The sequence below is a fragment of the Bison bison genome, unplaced genomic scaffold (genome assembly GCF_000754665.1).
Source record: "Bison bison bison isolate TAMUID 2011002044 unplaced genomic scaffold, Bison_UMD1.0 scf7180017863950, whole genome shotgun sequence".
NCBI lineage: Eukaryota > Metazoa > Chordata > Mammalia > Artiodactyla > Bovidae > Bison > Bison bison.
Genome location: NW_011494522.1, coordinates 2,045,111 through 2,063,724, shown reverse-complemented (window position 1 = coordinate 2,063,724; position 18,614 = coordinate 2,045,111). Strand labels below are relative to the sequence as shown.

The 18,614-nt window shown below is 37.4% G+C and overlaps 1 protein-coding gene across 4 annotated transcripts in view; it reads right to left on the bottom strand.

The window, feature by feature from the left end:
* Positions 1-18,614, bottom strand: part of NAV3 (neuron navigator 3) — an 898,556-nt gene that overhangs the window by 92,691 nt on the left and 787,251 nt on the right. For 3 of the 4 annotated variants that reach the window (XM_010833878.1, XM_010833876.1, XM_010833877.1), the window contains 5 exons: positions 10,226-10,358; positions 9,291-9,561; positions 7,432-8,140; positions 4,964-5,452; positions 1,203-1,244 (listed from right to left, as the gene is read on the bottom strand). In XM_010833878.1, the coding sequence (XP_010832180.1) occupies positions 1,203-1,244; positions 4,964-5,452; positions 7,432-8,140; positions 9,291-9,561; positions 10,226-10,358 (1,644 nt within the window). The remainder of the gene's footprint in view (positions 1-1,202; positions 1,245-4,963; positions 5,453-7,431; positions 8,141-9,290; positions 9,562-10,225; positions 10,359-18,614) is intronic. The other variant, XM_010833879.1, reaches the window with a different exon arrangement.

Sequence of the window (18,614 nt, the reverse complement as noted above, 5' to 3'; positions counted from 1 at the left end):
TAAAGGATTTTGAAAAGAAAATTATGTTCCTGTGAGATATGTGGTTGAAAATCATAAGCAACGAGCAGACAGCCAGGTTAATTGAGAAGGGCACAAAGCATGGTGTTTAGAAGGGCGTGAAGAGGGTGAAAACAGAAAGTAAATATGGTAGACAGTAGTTGTCCAGAGCCAAAGGAATTGGAGGGATGGTCACAATAAGACACAGGAAGCAGAACACAAAAGACAGATCTTTTTTAAAGGAAAGGGAAAACATTTATTTGGTTAAAAATGCCACTTGACACCATGTCTGGATTTTTTTTGTTTTTAATGGAAAGAGAAATAAACTTCCTTTATTAGAAAATAAATTTCTGGAACAAAATCTTAAAATGGAATATTTACAAACTGTTTGCTCTTGCTAAGAAACTGGAGAGAAGGAAGATAATAGATAAAGATCTAATAGGCCAGTATTCACTTTCGCCAGAGTAAGTAAATTCTTAGTTCCAAATAGCAGTCAACTTATCATGTTCATATAGTATCATATCTCTAGTAATAGTTCATTCCATATCTTCTCATTAGATAGAAGTGTACAGTAAAAGATAGCCATGCATTAAATTTTCATTTTATATTTTTTATGAACTTAATAATTATTTTGATATTATTATGAAATACTAGCCTAATTTATGTCTGTACTGATTTGATAGATATCAGCACTTCTGAAAAACAGGAAAAAAAGCTCTTCTGAGTTTTTACCAGAAGGATTTCTTAAAAATGATCCCTTAATTACACTATTTGTCCTCTGATGATGAAAATAACTTTTCTTTGATTCAAATTAGAGCATCCTTCAATCTTTCAACATTCATTTGGCCACATGTGCAGACTATAGGGGTCAAGGCTTTTGTAGGCGTATGCCTCCAAGATACAAACATTAGGGAAACTGATTTTATTCTTCAGAAGTGAGCTCTGAATTCTACTAAAATTGCTGCCCCCCAAATAATGTCTTTTACATCACATTTAATTTACTGGGTTTCGGCCTCTACCAAAAACTTCTACCTGAGGGCCATCTCACCAACTCCTTAGGCCAGAGGAAACCTCAGGATTAAGAGTGAGTTGACCCTTGATGTCAGGTGCTTCTTTGCAAAGAAAGAAAGAAAGAGGCAGAGAGACAGCACACAACGTTTACGTAACAACAGAGAAGCAGCGACTGTGCTGAGAGAAATATATACCTTAGTCCCTTTTTGGGTAGTGTATTTCTGTCAAGCTGCATGCTGTTAAAACAAAGAAAACCCCTAAGGACATAATGTAAACAAACCTTCCAAACTATACATCCAACATCAATGACTCTGTTTGAAATCTGTTACACAAAATAAGGTTTTCTTTTTTTGTAAAAACATATTTAATGCTTAACTCATTGGAAAAGGCCAACCAAAGATTTCACTGTTGTAACTCATTCAATGATAACTTAGTGACAGGTCTATTTGAAGAATGATTAAGTTATATATTAACATACTTCTCCTCTAGATTCTATTTACCTAGTGCTACGGTAGGTTTTCCTTCCCCATGCAAATGACTAGATTTCTGCTATGATTTCACATGGAAGAGAATCATAGAGGAGGAATGAGAAAGATCTCTGCCTAAGTTAAAGTGGCATGTTCCAACAGACAGAGATGTAATAAATCCCCTTTCAATACTTATTTTTTGTATTTAAATGATCTTTAGTAAAAATAAAGGCAGATATATTCCTATTCACAGAAAAGAAGAGAAATATATAACTGCTTGAAATGTAATCCTTCTAGCGTCATTTATTTAAATATTTTAATACAATTAAACTATGCTATCTTTTCAAATTATAAATTGGAGGTTTAAAAGGCTATGAGTTTTCAGCATCTATTTTAAAGAATTCTCAATTGGTCCTAAAAAGAGAAGAAAGAATGTGTCTGGAGAAAATGAGAAGTGGCCTCCCTAAAAATAGAGGAAGAGGGTGTCAAGAATTAAGTGGGACGAGTCAAGGAATTTCTGTTATAATCTCCGGCATATGGATAACCAAATAATAAAATTAATTTGGATTTTCAGGATGATATCTGTTTCATTAAACTTCAAATGTCAAAATTGAATACACAGGATATGCACATGAGGATGATATAACATGAATGCCAACACGATGACTTGAAATTAATCACTAAAAATCAAAGCTAAAATGTTTTCTTCTATGGGTACTCCATTAATTAGCACTGCAATAGAAAGCATCCAAAGGCATTATCTTCTTTTACTTTATGTACTGGGAATGTCCAAATAGGGTAATCGTACAATTATGTAGAGGCCAATTCTAGTGTGTATCTTGACTCTAGATGTATTCTTAGTACATCTGTATTTTTAGTACAACAGAAAGGAATCATACTGAACAACTACACGAGTATTCTAAATATACACTACAACATGCTGAAGCACTGATAGCGTCGTAAGCTATTTTAAAGATTATCTCTTTCATATGTATGAATTTATTAAATTTTAGCATCACAGAGAACAGTGAAAATAGGCATTGTTTTGCCCATGTTCTTAACTGTGTAAACATTATGTGTTTGTATTCTACAGAGAATTTAATGAAAGGAAAATCAGAAAATAAGTTTACCAATAAAAGTTAAAATTTCAAGTAGAAATATCTGTTTGAACCTGGATATTAATGATTTTATAAGATAGACACTTATCACAAACGCTGAAAGGCTAAAAACTCTTACGTCTGCAGGAGCCAAGAGGGCAATGGGAATAAATGAAGTAGAAATGTTAACAGTCTGAAGAGGACAGGCAGTGTTTGTCTGAAGCCAGTAAATGTGGTACAGGATTTTAAAGGCAGGGTAGCTGGATCTGACAGTAAAAAACAAGCCAGACGTTTTTAAAGTTGGCTCAACTTTAAATTTTTTAAGGTTTGCTTTGGTCACAAAAAACAAAATGTACAAAACAAATGTGAACTAATTATAGCCAAGGGCTGCTCTGATCTAGAACAATTAGAGGAGAAAACTGTTATATTTTAAATAATTTGTTTATGATACTTTAATGAGAAATTTAGACCAAAATTAAAATCTATGTGAAAGCTATTTCTTTAATAGTATTAGAATAATAAATACCAATAAAGTCTTCTGAAATTGTAGATCAACAGGAAAGTCATTAACTTACATACATCTCTATTGTATCTTTCTAATCACTTTGTCTAAAATATTTAGACTTTGGCCCATCTATTTGGCTTCCTTAGTGTTCCCAACATTATGTAGACTATGTAATTAAGCCAGGGTCTCTGATAGGATCTAATTTTCTCTTCGAGGGATCATATAGTTCTTGGGGGTACTTTAAAGGATTAGAATGGATTGCTGGTTGCTTGCAATTTTGTTCACAAGAAAAAAAAGTACAACTTCTTATATCAAAAATTATTTCAATCAAGTAATTTATTGGAAGAAACTAGTTAATGTTTATATTGTATACCATAACTATGAAGATAATTTGCTTTTTCACAGTTTAATAGTCATGAATATATCTTACTAAGAATTAAAGGTAAAAATTTCATCTCTTCAAAATTAGCTTTAAAATTTAGTTTAGAAAAATTATTTATCTATTTATACCAGAACACATCCATCCGCAAAACTGGTCTATTTGAAGACTGAAAACCAAGTTTAAAAAGATTTGTTTAAAGGGAATAATTAACTGTATATTTGTCAGTGTATTTCCATAGTTAAATATATATATATATATATACTGACTTCTGCTAGAATACAGATCAAAGTAAAATATTAACACCGCATTTATATTGCAGCTATGAAACTCAGCAATATTATCAACTAGATTTGTTTTAGAGTTACTTGGTTACAAATAATTACTTGACCACTTTCCTGTGTTTTAATGTATGAATGCCAAAGAAATGAGTTGATGGCTAAATGGTCAACTTGTGGTCATATTCATGATAAAAATAATTAGTATTTTGGAAGGTGAGTATGTTAACAAATAACCTGTTTGCAGTGTGCTATGTTTGAGGTGATACGTCATCATCAACAATAGACTGAATAAAAGTTTGTGAAAGTTATCAGGCATTTTCAGTGACCTGTGGCACTTTCACAAATAACACAATTAAGATATACAGCCAAGGGCATTTCTGAAAACTTTAGGTGTGCCAAGAAACAAACAGCATTAAGTTCATCAGGGAAAACCAGGCAGGTTTAAGATACATTCCTGGGGAAAAGAGTCAGTACCAAAATATCTGAGAAAGGATTTTTTTAGGGAGGAGAATCCAGAGTCTTCTTGGCCAACAGAGATGCTTTATCTTAAGTATATTAGGTAAGGAATGCCTTCGTATGGTCATTTTAAGTTTAAAGGAAAACTAATTAATTGAATCAATGAGAAATATCTTGTAATGTAGTTTAAAAAGGGCCTAATAAAAATGTCACTAGAGTTGTAATTTTGTCTAAGAATTCGTATCTGACAACTGATCTTTTTTTTTTTCCAATTCAACTAGGATTCCTAGCTATCCATTTGCTATTTTTCCAAAGAAATGCTAATAAAGCCACCTGAACATTTCACTCTGAGCATAATTGTAGAATCCATTTAGATTTGATCTTTAAATATGCTTAAATCATCCTAAGAAGCTGTGTTGTCCTGGAGCTCAAGCTAAATCATTGCTGTGTCCTTGAGAAAACATCATTCAATACATAAAAACACGCTTTGAATTTTATTTAAATTGGCTAGTGGGTGTATATGTATGCATCATACCAAGAAACTAACTAATCCATTTTTTATGGATTCTTAATGGTTTTCACCTTCTGCAAATGTGGTAGTAACACCAAATAAAAGGCCCAGTATCAACAATCCGACATCCCTTTGCAAAGTGGCACTCTCACTGAAATTTAAAAAAAAAAACAAAACAAAACTGAATGCAGGGTAGGGGTAGGTACAGCGTGGGAAGGAGGGAGGTGAAGACTTCAGCAAGGCCTCCAGGAGAGCTCACCTTTCTGAGAGAGTAGATCTCACACTACCAGTTCTCATGAGCAGGCTCTGCACCTCGTGAGTGCCTGTGGTCAGTCCAGACAGGGAGCCATGGTGGCTGAGGGGGAGGTCAATGGACTCAGAGCTCGTATGGAGGCTAGTCATGGACTGGTAACTCGGAGTGTCCTTGCTGCCAGCAGAGGAACTGCTCAGATTGGCAGCCCACACGAGACCACCTGATGTGAAAGAGTGAACCGATGCTGGGCTGGACGCCAACGAGTGGCTTAAGCTTATAACGTCTGCAGTGAGGTCTGAGGGTTTATTGAAGAGAGGGCTGCTGCTGCCACTGAGCCCACCAGCACTGCCCAGGCTGCCCGTACCAGACGACGGCGACTCCAGACTGCCTTGCCGCGCTAGTGTGGTACTGGGACTGGACATTACAGAGGAGGATTTCACACCCTCAGTATTAGGTGCGGAGGCAGGTTTGCCACCTGCCTTGGCACCAAACAACCTAAAAGAAAAACAAATAACAACTTCAGTTGTTCCGAGAAACTAACATCCACATTGAATACTTAGGGTTATAGTACATAGAGCCAAGCGTGCTCTGGTGGACGGGCCACCGAGCACTTCCTGTCTCTATGTTAATGAACTTGATAAGCTTGACCTTCCTAATCTCTCTCTCATATTGCCATAGGGGTAAACTGGTACTGAGCTGCCATCCCATTGATGGGGCAACGTGGGCCACAGAGAAGGAAGGATAAGCCAAACATCAAAGTCCCTGGGGTCCGCAGTTAAGTGATCATGAGAGTTTTTTGCAAAATTAAGTAGTTTGCATATACTTGCTGCCTATTTATAGAACCATTATAATGAAACAACTTCTACGCATTTGGTATATAATATTAAATTATTTTTCTTTTCTTTTTTTTTTTCCTTCATGTTGTCGGCTTATTCAAAATCTAGAAGGAATGCTTAAGGCAAAGTTTAGGAGGCTGTGTTGTATGGCCGGGGGCCTAAGTGACTGTCAGAGAGGAGTTGGTTAGAAACAATATTGGATACTGTCGGCAACATGTCAGTATGTCTGCAGTTTCCCCAAGAAAGGCCAAAGGGTCAGATGTCAGTTGCCAGTGCTATTCCAATACATATTTATAATAGTGATTTGAAACGTGGTTGGTGCTAAATTAGATGTTGGAGTTTCTTCAGAAAACATTTTAGTTTTGTAAATGAAGCAGATGACATAATTGAATTTATGTAAATATGGAAATAAAGTGTGATATGAAAAATGACATAATGATCTCTAATTAAGTTGCAATGAAATCGTTATTTCCTATAGTGAAATATGATGAATAAGAGAAATTGTTTCATAGGTAATGGGCCACTGGAGGGCACTATTGGCTTTTACTTAAGCAACGGAAATATTTACTCTCACTACGAGTGATTACACTTTCCAATGAGAATCAACATTTCAAAACACCACTTCTTCAGGATTAATAAACAATCATGTATCTGAGATTACTGAAATGTAAAAGTAAATGTTTCAATACACTCTACTTCCCAGATATCAAGGCTCTTGGTTTAGTCAGTATAATAAAAGCAAACATTAAAAACACTAAACATAATCATGTAATGGATTATAAATGGACTATAAATCATATTCTATCATTTCATAGATGAGGAAACAGACCCAGAATAATTTAACTGTATGTCCTAAATCTTTACCTGTATGTATTTTCCTGCCACTTAAAACACATCAGTATTTAAAAACGCTGATATTGGGAAGGAGAACTCCATTTACTGAATATCAAAGACAATCCCCATGCAGAAACCAAGTCCTATAGGTTATGCAAGTCATATCAATGAAAGCTGATGATGAGTTAGAAAACCTAGCACATTTCTTAGTTATAATCCTATACCAAGTATCTAAAGGTTTTCAAATTCTGTCAATCATATCATACCTTGACTTTCATTAAGATTTCAGGATATGGTGCTACATAAATTGATCCACTGTGATCCAGTACTGTATAAGGAACACAACTTCATCTATGTTCATGATTAGCATCAGCTCATTAAGAGCCAACAAGATAATAAACACTAGAAATGGATACCAATCGTCATAAAGATCTATTTTATTATTAACTGTGTAAAGATGAAAATCTATTACAAGCTACTATTTCATCACTCCCCCTAGGTACTACCATCTGCTTTTACTCACAAATGCTCTTTGTTTTGCTGTGACAATAGTGAATCTGCAAAGTTGGAGCATTTTTCAAAATGAGCAATATTTTTCCACTAGCTATTTATAGCATTGGCTTCTGAAAACCCATTGTACTCAGAAACTGACTAAGTGTAAGTTATATACATCATACACTGAGGCTATATACATATATATAAGCATGGAGGATACACATCTTCTATAGGACAGGCTATGGGACACACAAATATCCTAAGATAAAGCATTATATGTCGTCCCAGCACCATTTTACGCTTTCTTACCTTCGAAATGTTGGTGAGGCAATGTCAGGGTACTTGGACCCTGGCTGCCTGAGCCCTTGTGTCCCACAGGCACTAGCAGATGTGGGGCTGGACTTGGGGGAACCTGACAAAGAAACGCTCTCTGAATCTGAGACTGCAACCTTTTCTTTCTCCTTGTCTGTCTGGTTGACCGTGATGGGACTCGAGCGCCCTGAGCCGATCTTCGTGGGTTCTCTCAGTTTCGAGGTGGTGGCACCAGCTGACTTGCTGCTGACATTGGAATCGATACTGCTGGTGCTGGATCTGTGGCCACCTCGGCCGGGAATGCCACTGGTGCTGGATTTGGACGGGCGGGGCAAGCTGCGGTACTGCAGGGAGGTTTTGGTGCTAACGTGCAGCCCAACATCGTCCTGATTCTGTGACCCATCCAAGCTGGTTTTCCTCCCTGCGTTTGACTTCCCACCAATGGCAGCAGATTTGGGGATTTTACCCAGTGTGGCTGAGCCGCTTGTTATGGTCGCTCCACTGCTAGTGATCATAGCAGAGGACCCGACTCCACTTGGCTTCTTAAATCCAAAAGAGCCAGTGGCCGTTGATCTTCCAATGCCCGAGGGGGGCTTTTTCCCCTCATCTCCACTGCTCTTTCCTGCATCTGATGGAGATCTCTGTAGAGATGATCCTTTCAGGGGACTTTTTCCTTTCTCAGAAGCTTTGGCATCATCGGTTTTACCTAATGAGTGAGAAATATACACATTTATGTGCCTGCACATTGTGATTTCACAATATTTCTTTCAACAGAGTGTAAAATGTGAATATATCTGTGTGCGTGCTTAGTTGCTCAGTCGTGTCTGACTCTTTGCTACCCCATGGACTGTGGCCCACCAGGCTCCTCTGTCCATGGGATTTCCCAGGCAAGAATACTACAGTGAGTTGCTAGTTCCTACTTCAGGGGATCTTCCTGACCCAGGGGTCGAATTCACATCTGTGTCTCCTGCATTGGCAGGCAGATTCTTTACCACTGTACCACCTGGGAAGCCCAAATATATTTTTTTACTACTTAAATTCCTATTTATTATTTTGGCTCTAAATAGGCATGTATGCAATATATTCAGAAGATTAAGTACAAAGCTATAAAACTATGGCTGTTAGAGGAAAATGACTAGAGATCAAGGAGATAAAGTGAAAATGCCTATTTTGCTATGTATTATTGCCTTATAGTTTGCAATTCTCTTCCTTTATAAAGATAGCACTTAATCTCATCAAACTAAGTGCTTGAAAAAGTTCATCAGATGATTGTATTTGAAGTGTTCTGGTACATTAGTACCTCAGGTGGCACTATTTATATGAGGCACCATTTTAAAAATAGGGAGAGAGTCTTTAAAAAAAAAAGGATGGTACATTTGCAGAAATCTTTTACTCTATTTTTGCATCAAGTCTAATTTGGAAATAATGTTTCAAATCTCCAGCCTTCCAGCCCATTAGATTAGCGTGACTTTTCTTGCCTCTTAGAAGTGAAACATAGGGGGAGAGGTAACAAAAATATTTCAAATTTTATAGAAAATCATAATGAAAGCTATCTTATGTTTTTTAATAAGTTGGCTTCTTTTATTTCCACATGACCAGAAATGACTGTGGCAAAATAAAACACTCTCCCAACTGTGATGATACCCTCTAGAGGAAGCCTGGAGTGCTGTGTTCATGTGGATGCATACGATAAGGCATGTGAAATTTAGACAGAAAAGTATTTATATGGAGAAGTATAAGTATTATATAAATATAAATAATTGTATTTTTGATATAATTATGAAACACTGCTATTAAAGACGAGAAAGATCAAATGGAAACAATTTAGCTTAACAGCGGCCAGAAGACCAGCCTACCAGGTGTCTTGAGTGCACTGGTCCCAGTTTTCTGCCTGGAAGGCGCTCCTCCTTGGGCTGACATGCCTCTTCTCCAGGAGCCTGTCTGAGAAACAGCCAGGGAGGCTTTCTGCCCCGTCTTCTCAGGGTCTTCAGGAAGCCCAGAGGAAACGCCCTTCCACTTGCCACCCCCATCCCCATGGCTGTCAAAGTCCTCCTCGGGTTTTTTCAGCTCCTCGGTGCTCTCCCAAGGCTCATCTGTTGCAGATCGTTTCTCTGAATCTGTCTTCAGCTGTGAAGAAAATAGGACAGAAGAACTTTGTGCAGAAAAATCTATCAAGTGTGAATTGGGCCCTGGAATATTCTTTCAGATAATTAGCTTAAAAAAAAAAAAAAAAAGCAGCAGTGATTTGTATTTCAAAAGAACTCCAAAGATGCCTCTATTTTTATCTCGATGTTCATTTAAGTTTCATTAATTTGAGTCCTATAATTCTCACTTGCACATATTAAAGAATATCAGAAGAAATGTGTGCAGAAAACTTCAATTAAACACTCCAGAGAGGAAGGCATTTTCTATGTCAAATCTAACAAGGAAATGTAAGACAAGATAAAACTTAATTATCTAATATTCATTCTCGATTCACCATTCTCAAGAGATTCAGTGATGCATCTCAGAGGTCAATATAAAATGAATCACGAACTATCCAAAATTAGACAATTTAAATATCATTTTTGGATTCCTAAACAATTATATCAATATTATAAAGAAAGATATGCAATAGAAGGCTTTCTGGGTTAGACTGTAATCAATTGAAAAAATACATATACATACAAGCTGCCTCAGTTTAATGTAATTACTTCAGACTAAGAGGTTGTGCTATATTTTAATGCAATTTAACATAACTTGGGGAAAAATCTGGCAGAAGCACTGGAGACAGAAAGGAGGCAATTCTTACCTGAGTGTTCTTTCGGGACGGGACAGTGATGTTGGAGTAAGAGCTGACAGAGGACGTGGTGTTCAGGTCATCAGTGCTGATGTTATCCAGGGTGTCGCTGAGACCACTGCTCACGGAACTGCTGTCATCCCAGCTAAAGACAGGCAGTGGCAATGACTAAGCACAGGATGCACAACACAAATCATCCGTATTTCCACTTAACATGTATCACGTATTGGGAAAAGAATTCTTCTTTTTTTTTTAATCTTATGATGAAAAATACTCACTTTTCATTTTTGGAAAATCATACTGTTAAGAACTGAGCACAAATCTGAGAATAACCTTATCAAAGGTTTGCTAAGAATCAGTGCCTAGAGCAGATACAGGGGAAATGTTTATAAAACGAGTAAAAATAATGTTGAGAGCCGAAGAATTGATGCCTTTGAACTGTGGTGCTAGAGAAGACTCTTGAGAGTCCCACCCCAAATATTCACTGAAAGGACTGATGAAGCTGAAGCTTCAATACTTTGGCCACCTGATTTGAAGAATTGACTCATCGGAAAAGACCCTGATGCTGAGAAAGACTGAAGGCAGAACGAGAAGGGGATGACAGAGGATGAGATAGTTGGATGGCATCACTGACTCAATGGACATGAGTTTGAGCAACTCCTGGAGACGGTGAAAGACATGGAAGCCAGGCATGCTGAAATCCATGAGGTTGCAACAAGTTGGACATGACTAAGCAACTGAACAACAACAAAAAATATTGCTATTAACACTGCAAAGCATCAGGGAAAAAAAAAAAATTGTACCCATAACCTTTGTTTTTCCCCGAGAAAGCAATCAGAAGTCATGTGGCATGTAAGAATCCATCCTTTGTGTTAAAAAAATAAGAAGAAACACAAGCACACAAAAACTGTGCTTTAGTCAAGGACCAGAAAATCATTGCTCACTCTTTCTCCTACCAATAACTACTTCCAATGATTTACCAAGTCTTGAAGATTGAGACTTATTTTATCATAGCATTCCTCTTGCAATATTTTAAGATTTCTGACCTGGACAACATACAATATTCTTTCATCTGGCCTTCCTGCCTTCAGTCCTTCTCAATAAACTTCACCTGGTAAACCTGGGTCAACGTTCAGAAGTTCACATCTAGCCGTGTCACTCCCTAACTTAATACTCTTCAAAGACTTCTCTTTACCAAAGCTGTAGGTTCCACCGTATAAAGCTCCTGCCCTTCAAGGTACACAAAGTAATCATTTGGGGCATAAGGAAAGTATCTGAAATTCTGAATAAATCTGTTCTCAATTGAAAGAAGAATAAATAAAATAGGCTATATCAATATTCATGTGCAGACTACCATGGGAACCCTCACTCAGTCAACATGTCAGATGATGCAGAAGTCATGCAGGCTGACCAGGGTCACCTGATGAGAATGGGAACTCCAGAGAGTAAAGAGGCGAACCACGGCTCTCACTTACTGGCTGGTTTTCAGTCTCCTGTGAAATACTGCTGCTCACCTGCACTCTATTAATTGATTTGTGTAAACTAGGTACATATATCACATACAGACAAGAGTGAAGTCTCATAAAATAGACAAGTGACTTTAAAAAACCATCTGCAAGTAATCCACACAAAGAAGAGACTATGCATAGTGAAAGGACAAGCTAACTGCAAAGGAAGGGTAAACTGGTAACTTTTCCTACTCTGCTTTGTGTACTTTCTGAGTCACACCATACATGAAAAATAATAGGGATGGCTTGACATCATAGAGCAAACTGACTAGAAATGTAATTATCAAGAAGAAAATTTGAATTTATAGAAAATATACTTGTCCCTAGGTGAGCTACTGACAGCAGAAAACATGATGACCAAACACATTTATAAATCATATTATTACCAATAATAATTATATTTTTAATCACAGCAAAAGGGCATTTGGTTCCACTGTAGGAAATACCTGCCATTTGCGGCTGCTCTAATCTTTTGATTATCTTCCCCACATCTTATTTTGATAATTGCCCACATTAGGAGTCTTAGTTTCTCAAGACAGAATGTAAGAAACTCACATTTCCAGATTTCCTTATAGACAGATATGACACGTAACACAGGGCCTACACATGCACCCACAGTCACAAATGAGAAAAATAATCTTCTGGCAAACACAGTAGTAGTCATTCGATTTTTCTCTTATAAACACTGGCGGATATCTTGTCTCTAGTTCCAGGGTTCAGAGGTTCCTGGTAGAGGAAGATGTGATGCCCTAGATCTATGGTCAGCTAAAAGCCTGCGAAGAGCCTCATTATTCAATCACCTCAATTATTCCAACAGCCTTTTTATATCACTTCATTCCTTAAATTAGATAGAGTCTGTAGTTTGAAACTAAGAACTTCTATCAATAATTCATAATTTTAAAAATATTTCTTCTTTCACATATCCTCTAAATTTTTTAATGTTTATAAATGCTATCCAATACATATACTGGGTTTCCCAGGTGGCGCCAGTGGTAAAGAACCTACCTGCCAACGCAGGAGACATAAGAGACGCGGGTTTGATCCCTGGGTCAGGAAGATCCCCTGAAGCAGGGCATGACAGCCCACTCCAGTATCTTTGCCTGGAGAATCCCATGGACAGAAGAGCCTAGTGGGCTACGGGCCGTAGGGTCGCAAAGAGTCGGACATGACTAAAGCAACTTAGCATAGCATAATACGTATATTCTCATAGGAATGTGTGCATATAATTATAAAATTTTAAATATACACACTTGAGCAACTACTTGTCTATTTAAGTAGTTATTTAATTAGATTAAGCAATTACTAGTTGCTATCTAATTAAGCAACTACTTATCAGATTCCTTTAAAAAACATATGGTTTTCCGGATTATATGGCCCTAGACTACTTCTTTGGAGAAGGCAATGGCACTTCACTCCAGCACTCTTGCCTGGAAAATCCCATGGATGGATGAGCCTGGTGGGCTACAGTCCATGGGGTCGCTAAGAGTCGGGCACGACTGAGCAACTTCACTTTCACTTCTCACTTTCATGCATTGGAGAAGGAAATGGCAACCCACTCCAGCGTTCTTGCCTGGAGAATCCCAGGGACGGGGGAGCCTGGTGGGCTGCCGTCTATGGGGTCGCACAGAGTCGGACATGACTGAAGCGACTTAGCAGCAGCAGCAGCAGACTACTTCTTCAGCTTAAACTCTCCATCCCCTGCCTGACTGTGTGCACTCTGACTTAGAGCTGCATTCAGTTCCTATCACCATCACATTGTTTGCAACTTCTGCCTTTGACCAAGTTACCCTTTGGCCTACTTGACTACCTCATACTTGCCTTATAAAGCAATTCGAGCAACTATCTTCAGGAAAAGCTAGGTAGCTTCCTCTCTGCATTGTCATCATACTGATGCACAGACTTAGAGGACTGGATGCAGCACACTGTTTTACAAATCTACAAAAATGTGTAGAAATGGATTCTTAGCCCATGAGTTTTCTGAGCACAGAACTGTGTGATAGTTTTCTTTGAATTTCTACTATTTGGCAATTTCTACTATAAGCCAATGACTGATGTAAATGTTGAATAAATTCTCATGTTTTATTCAGATTAAAAGACATAAAATTACAGAGATAATCCTTCATACTCATATGAAATGGAGTTTTAAGAAATACTTATCACAATATATTAAGTACTCAAAGAAAATTAAACAAAAAGGAAATTTTACCTGTTTTAAAAATGAATCCTTTTAAGGTAACTATTTCTCTGGCAAGGAAGATAGAATCAATATTTCTAACCATAGCTTTCACCAATGTAAATCCTAGCATTTGCAATTCAAAGTTAAACGCAACAACTCTTAAGGAATTAAAAAAAAAACACTTGTGTTTTAAAGCCATTTAAAGTCTCAAATGATCACAATGGCTTTGTGGTTAAAATAATATAAAGGAGAGAATCCAAAATAAGATATCAAGTTTCAATCTTGCAACAGAAAAATTAAAAAATATATCAAATTAAGAAATATCATAGACATGAACAATCTGAATTTATCTTGGTGTAATGGAAAGAACAATGGATTTCTAAAATTAAAGTTTTTCACGTGAGCCTTTATTAGAGGCACATAGCTAGTCTTGCTATTCTGATCTCCCTATCTCACAGGGTAGCATGGGAAGAAAATGAATCATTTATATGAACCATTTTATAATATTTTATACTTTACCATCTCCTCAAACTGCTTTACCTCCAAGATTTCAAATGCTGCAGTCTCATTTTTTGATCACAATCTTCCATACTTCTAGCATTCTACAATCTACTGATTCTTAATTTTTAAGACTATTTGATAGCTACTTCCTGTGTGGGCTTCCTTGGTGGCTCAGAGGGTAAACGTCTGCCCACAAAGCGGGAGACCTGAGTTTGATCCCTGGGTCAGGAAGATCCCCTGGAGAAGGAAATGGCAACCCACTCCAGTATTCTTGCCTGGAGAATCCCATGGATGGAGGAGCCTGGTATGCTACAGTCCACGGGGTCACAAAGAGTCCGACATGACTGAGCAACTTCACTTTCACACTTTCACTTTTCCTGTTGTCTACTTTTAATGGCCTTCTCGTGTTTTTTAAGCCACTGATCTCTTTACTGAATGATGCAGGATCCAAAGATGCTGGAACAAAAGGACTGCTAAAGTGAGAAGTACTCTATTCTAGCTCTTGCCACCATACTGGTCTTCCATACCTGTCTTGACTCTGTTAATTAAACATGTTTTCCCTATTACTACTTTGGAAAATGACAACAAAGTCAATTAATGAGAATGACTAATATAAAAATATTATTATATATTTGTATAATATATAATAATATAGATTCAAATTACCTAACCTCAGGTGATTTCTCAGCTGAGGTTAGATTTCTCACTTAGAAATTCTGCCTAATCCAAAAGTGATTTTCTTCAAATTCCAATGATAAAGCTTTGTTTCTCTCTTCTCTGGATCTCAAGATCTTCCTCCTAGTATTTTAGTGAAACTGACTTCACAAAGGTCAATAAATCCATGGACTGAGTGCTTACTGTGTGTCTTACTCTTCTAAATACTTAATGCTGCTGCTAAGTCGCTTCAGTCGTGTCTGACCCTGAGCAACCCCATAGATGGCAGCCCACCAGGCTCCTCTGTCCCTGGGATTCTCCAGGCAATGACACTGGAGTGGGTTGCTATTTCCTTCTCCAAAATACTTAATATATATTATCTAATCCCCAAATGAAGCCAAAAGACAGACATTATATAGATAAAGGGGTTCAGGTAGTTTGAATGATGGAGCTGGGATGTGAACTCAGGAATTTTGCCCTAAAACTTGGTCAGCACTTCTCTCCCTTGCCTCCCATCTTCTCACCCCTTGTATCTTGAAATACACCAGTGATGAGCCTTTAGAGGCTTTTTGCAAAGTCCCCCAGTCAACAGAACCCTTTACTTTTCTCTTCTTTGTGATTCCTTCAAATTCTTCAAAATTCAGAACTTGATCTTAAATCACCTTAGAGATTCTTTCTTGGAAATTTCTTAGTCTCTCACAACTTCAATATCACCTCCATGATGACGATACTCAAGTTTACATCTCTAATTTGGACTTCTTTCTTGATTAATTGATCAGCCTTTCCAGCCTTCCTCTGAACAGTTTCTCAAGGATGTCCTATTCACATCTCAAATGCAGTCTACCTAGATCCCATCATTTCTCTTTAAAAATTCTTCTCCCTTTCAGTTACTGCCTACCTGTTCATCCTTCTTCAAAATATTACTGCTAGTATCTCTCTTCTCTCACCTGGATTCACTATTAATCAAGTTGTTTCTTATCCTCCAAAGTCTATCTCAGTTACAGGTGGCATGGCCCTCCCTGCATTCTGTATTACCAGTCTGTATACTCCTTCCATAAGAGCTTTTAGTAAGAATCTGCTCTTATTCATTAAATGATTAATAAATTATAGCTCCTCTCCTTTGAAGAACTCACTGTGTATTGCGGAGGGCAAACATAAACAGACCATTACAATACAAAATGGCAAGGGTTGTAATAGAGATGAATGGTAAATATGTGGCAGAACAACACCCCTACCACTCATTGGAAGAGTTCAAGCATTTCTTGCAGACAGGGATACAGCATGATCAGAGGAAATAAATGTTAATCACTGTATTAAAGCATGTTTCGCTTGTTATGCCACTATTTTGGTGTTTTCCCATCTTCTTGGTCATAATCTGGATTACCTGACGTCAGAGACTGTGTGACATTTATCTTCATAATTCTAGCATATAACATGGTGTCAACCATTGAACAGATGATTAGTTGATGTTTGTTAAATAAATGAAACAGTTTTACTTTTGAGAATACTGCTTCTATCCAATAATGTTAAGTTAGACTAAATGCAATAATAAATGTAGAGTTTGAGGAAAAAAAATGTGTTCAACATATTTCTTTGCTAAGTAATCTTAAAGGAATACCTTTTGATTGATGACAACATGATTTTCCTCATCCTAAGGTTCTGTGTTTTGATTTTCATCTTTGGTTTATTAGAACCAGAATTCTCCCTAGGTAGGATGCAATTAATCTTGTTTATTATGGCATATTTACTTAAGTGAAAAACTCCATAGAAAATAGCCTTTTTTAACTGACAAAAATGTTAATTTACTCAAATAATTAGCTCCAAGTAATATGTCTCAAACTCAATATATTTTCATTATTTCATTTTAATTTCATTAAGATGTTCTAAGAATTCCTGACTATATTTTTTGTTTATAAAAGAGCAAGTCTTATCTCCTCCAAGTTACAGATCTATTGCTCTGCTATGCTTTTCTCAACAAACTAGGACAGTTAAAAAAAAAAAACAAATCTGAGTATCTTATACACATAGTTTGCATTTACACATTGAGTTATTTCCAGTTTTAAAATACTATGAATAAAGCTGTCAAGAACATTCACATACACTCCATTTATGTGACATTCTAGAAAAGGCAAAACTACAGATATGTAGGACAAATCAGTGACTGCCAGTGGATAGGAGTATGGGAAGATCTGTGGTGTCTGTTACCTGACTTGATGCATATGTCAAAATTCTGAACTATATAAAAATATTATTGTATGTAAAGTTTTTAAAAAGTAACTAAATTAATCTGCTGGTAAATCACAATTTGGATATACACTAGATTACTAATCATTCTAAGAAGAAAGTGACTCTTTTGGCATGTCTTTAATATTTATACTTTTAAATTTTATTTATTTATTTGGCTGCTCTGGGTCTTAGTTGTAGCGTGTGGGATCTAGCTCCCTGACCAGGGACTGAACCTGGGCCCCCTGCACTGGGAGCTCAGAGTCTCAGCCACTGGACCACCAGGGAAGTCCCGATATTTATACTTTTAAAGATTAATTATTGACTATGCCAAAGCCTTTGACTGTGTGGATCACAACAAACTATGGAACATTCTTAAAGAGATGGGAATACCAGACCACCTGACCTGCCTCTTAAGAAATCTGTATGCAAGTCAAGAAGCAACAGTTAGAAATGGACATGGAACAACAGACTGGTTCCAAAAGGGAAAGGAGTACGTCAAGGCTGTATATTGTCACCCTGCTTATTTAACTTATATGCACAGTACATCATGAGAAATGCTGGGCTGGATGAAGGACAAGCTGGAATCAAGATTGCCAGGAGAATATCAATAACCTCAGATATGCAGATGACACCACCCTTATGGCAGAAAGTGAAGAACTAAAGAGCCGCTTGATGAAAGTGAAAGAGGAGAGTGAAAAAGTTGGCTTAAAGCTCAACATTCAGAAAACTAAGATCATGGCATCTGGTCCCATCAGTTCATGGCAAATAGATGGGGAAACACAGGAAACAGTGGCTGACTTTATTTTGGGGGGGCTCCAAAATCAGTGCAGATGGTGACTGCAGCCATGAAATTAAAAGACGCTTGCCCTTTGGGAGAAAAGGTATGATCAACCTAGGCATATTAAAAAGCAGAGACTTTACTTTGCCAGCAAAGATCTGTCTAGTCAAAGCTATGGTTCTTCCAGTAGTCATGTATGGATGCGAGAGTTGGACTTTGAAGAAAGCTGAGTGCCGAAGAATTGATGCTTTTGAACTGTGGTGTTGGAGAAGACTCTTGAGAGTCCCTTGGACTGCAAGGAGATCCAACCAGCCCATCCTAAAGGAAATCAGTCCTGAATATTCATTGGAAGGACTGATGCTGAAACTCCAATACTTTGCCCACCTGATGTGATGAACTGACTCATTGGAAAAGACCCTGATGCTGGGGAAGATTGAAGGCGGGAGGAGAAAGGAACAACAGAGGATGAGATGATAAGATGGCATCACTGACTCAATGGACATGGGTTTGAGAAACTCCAGGAGTTGGTGATGACAGGGAGGCCTGGTGTGTTGCAGT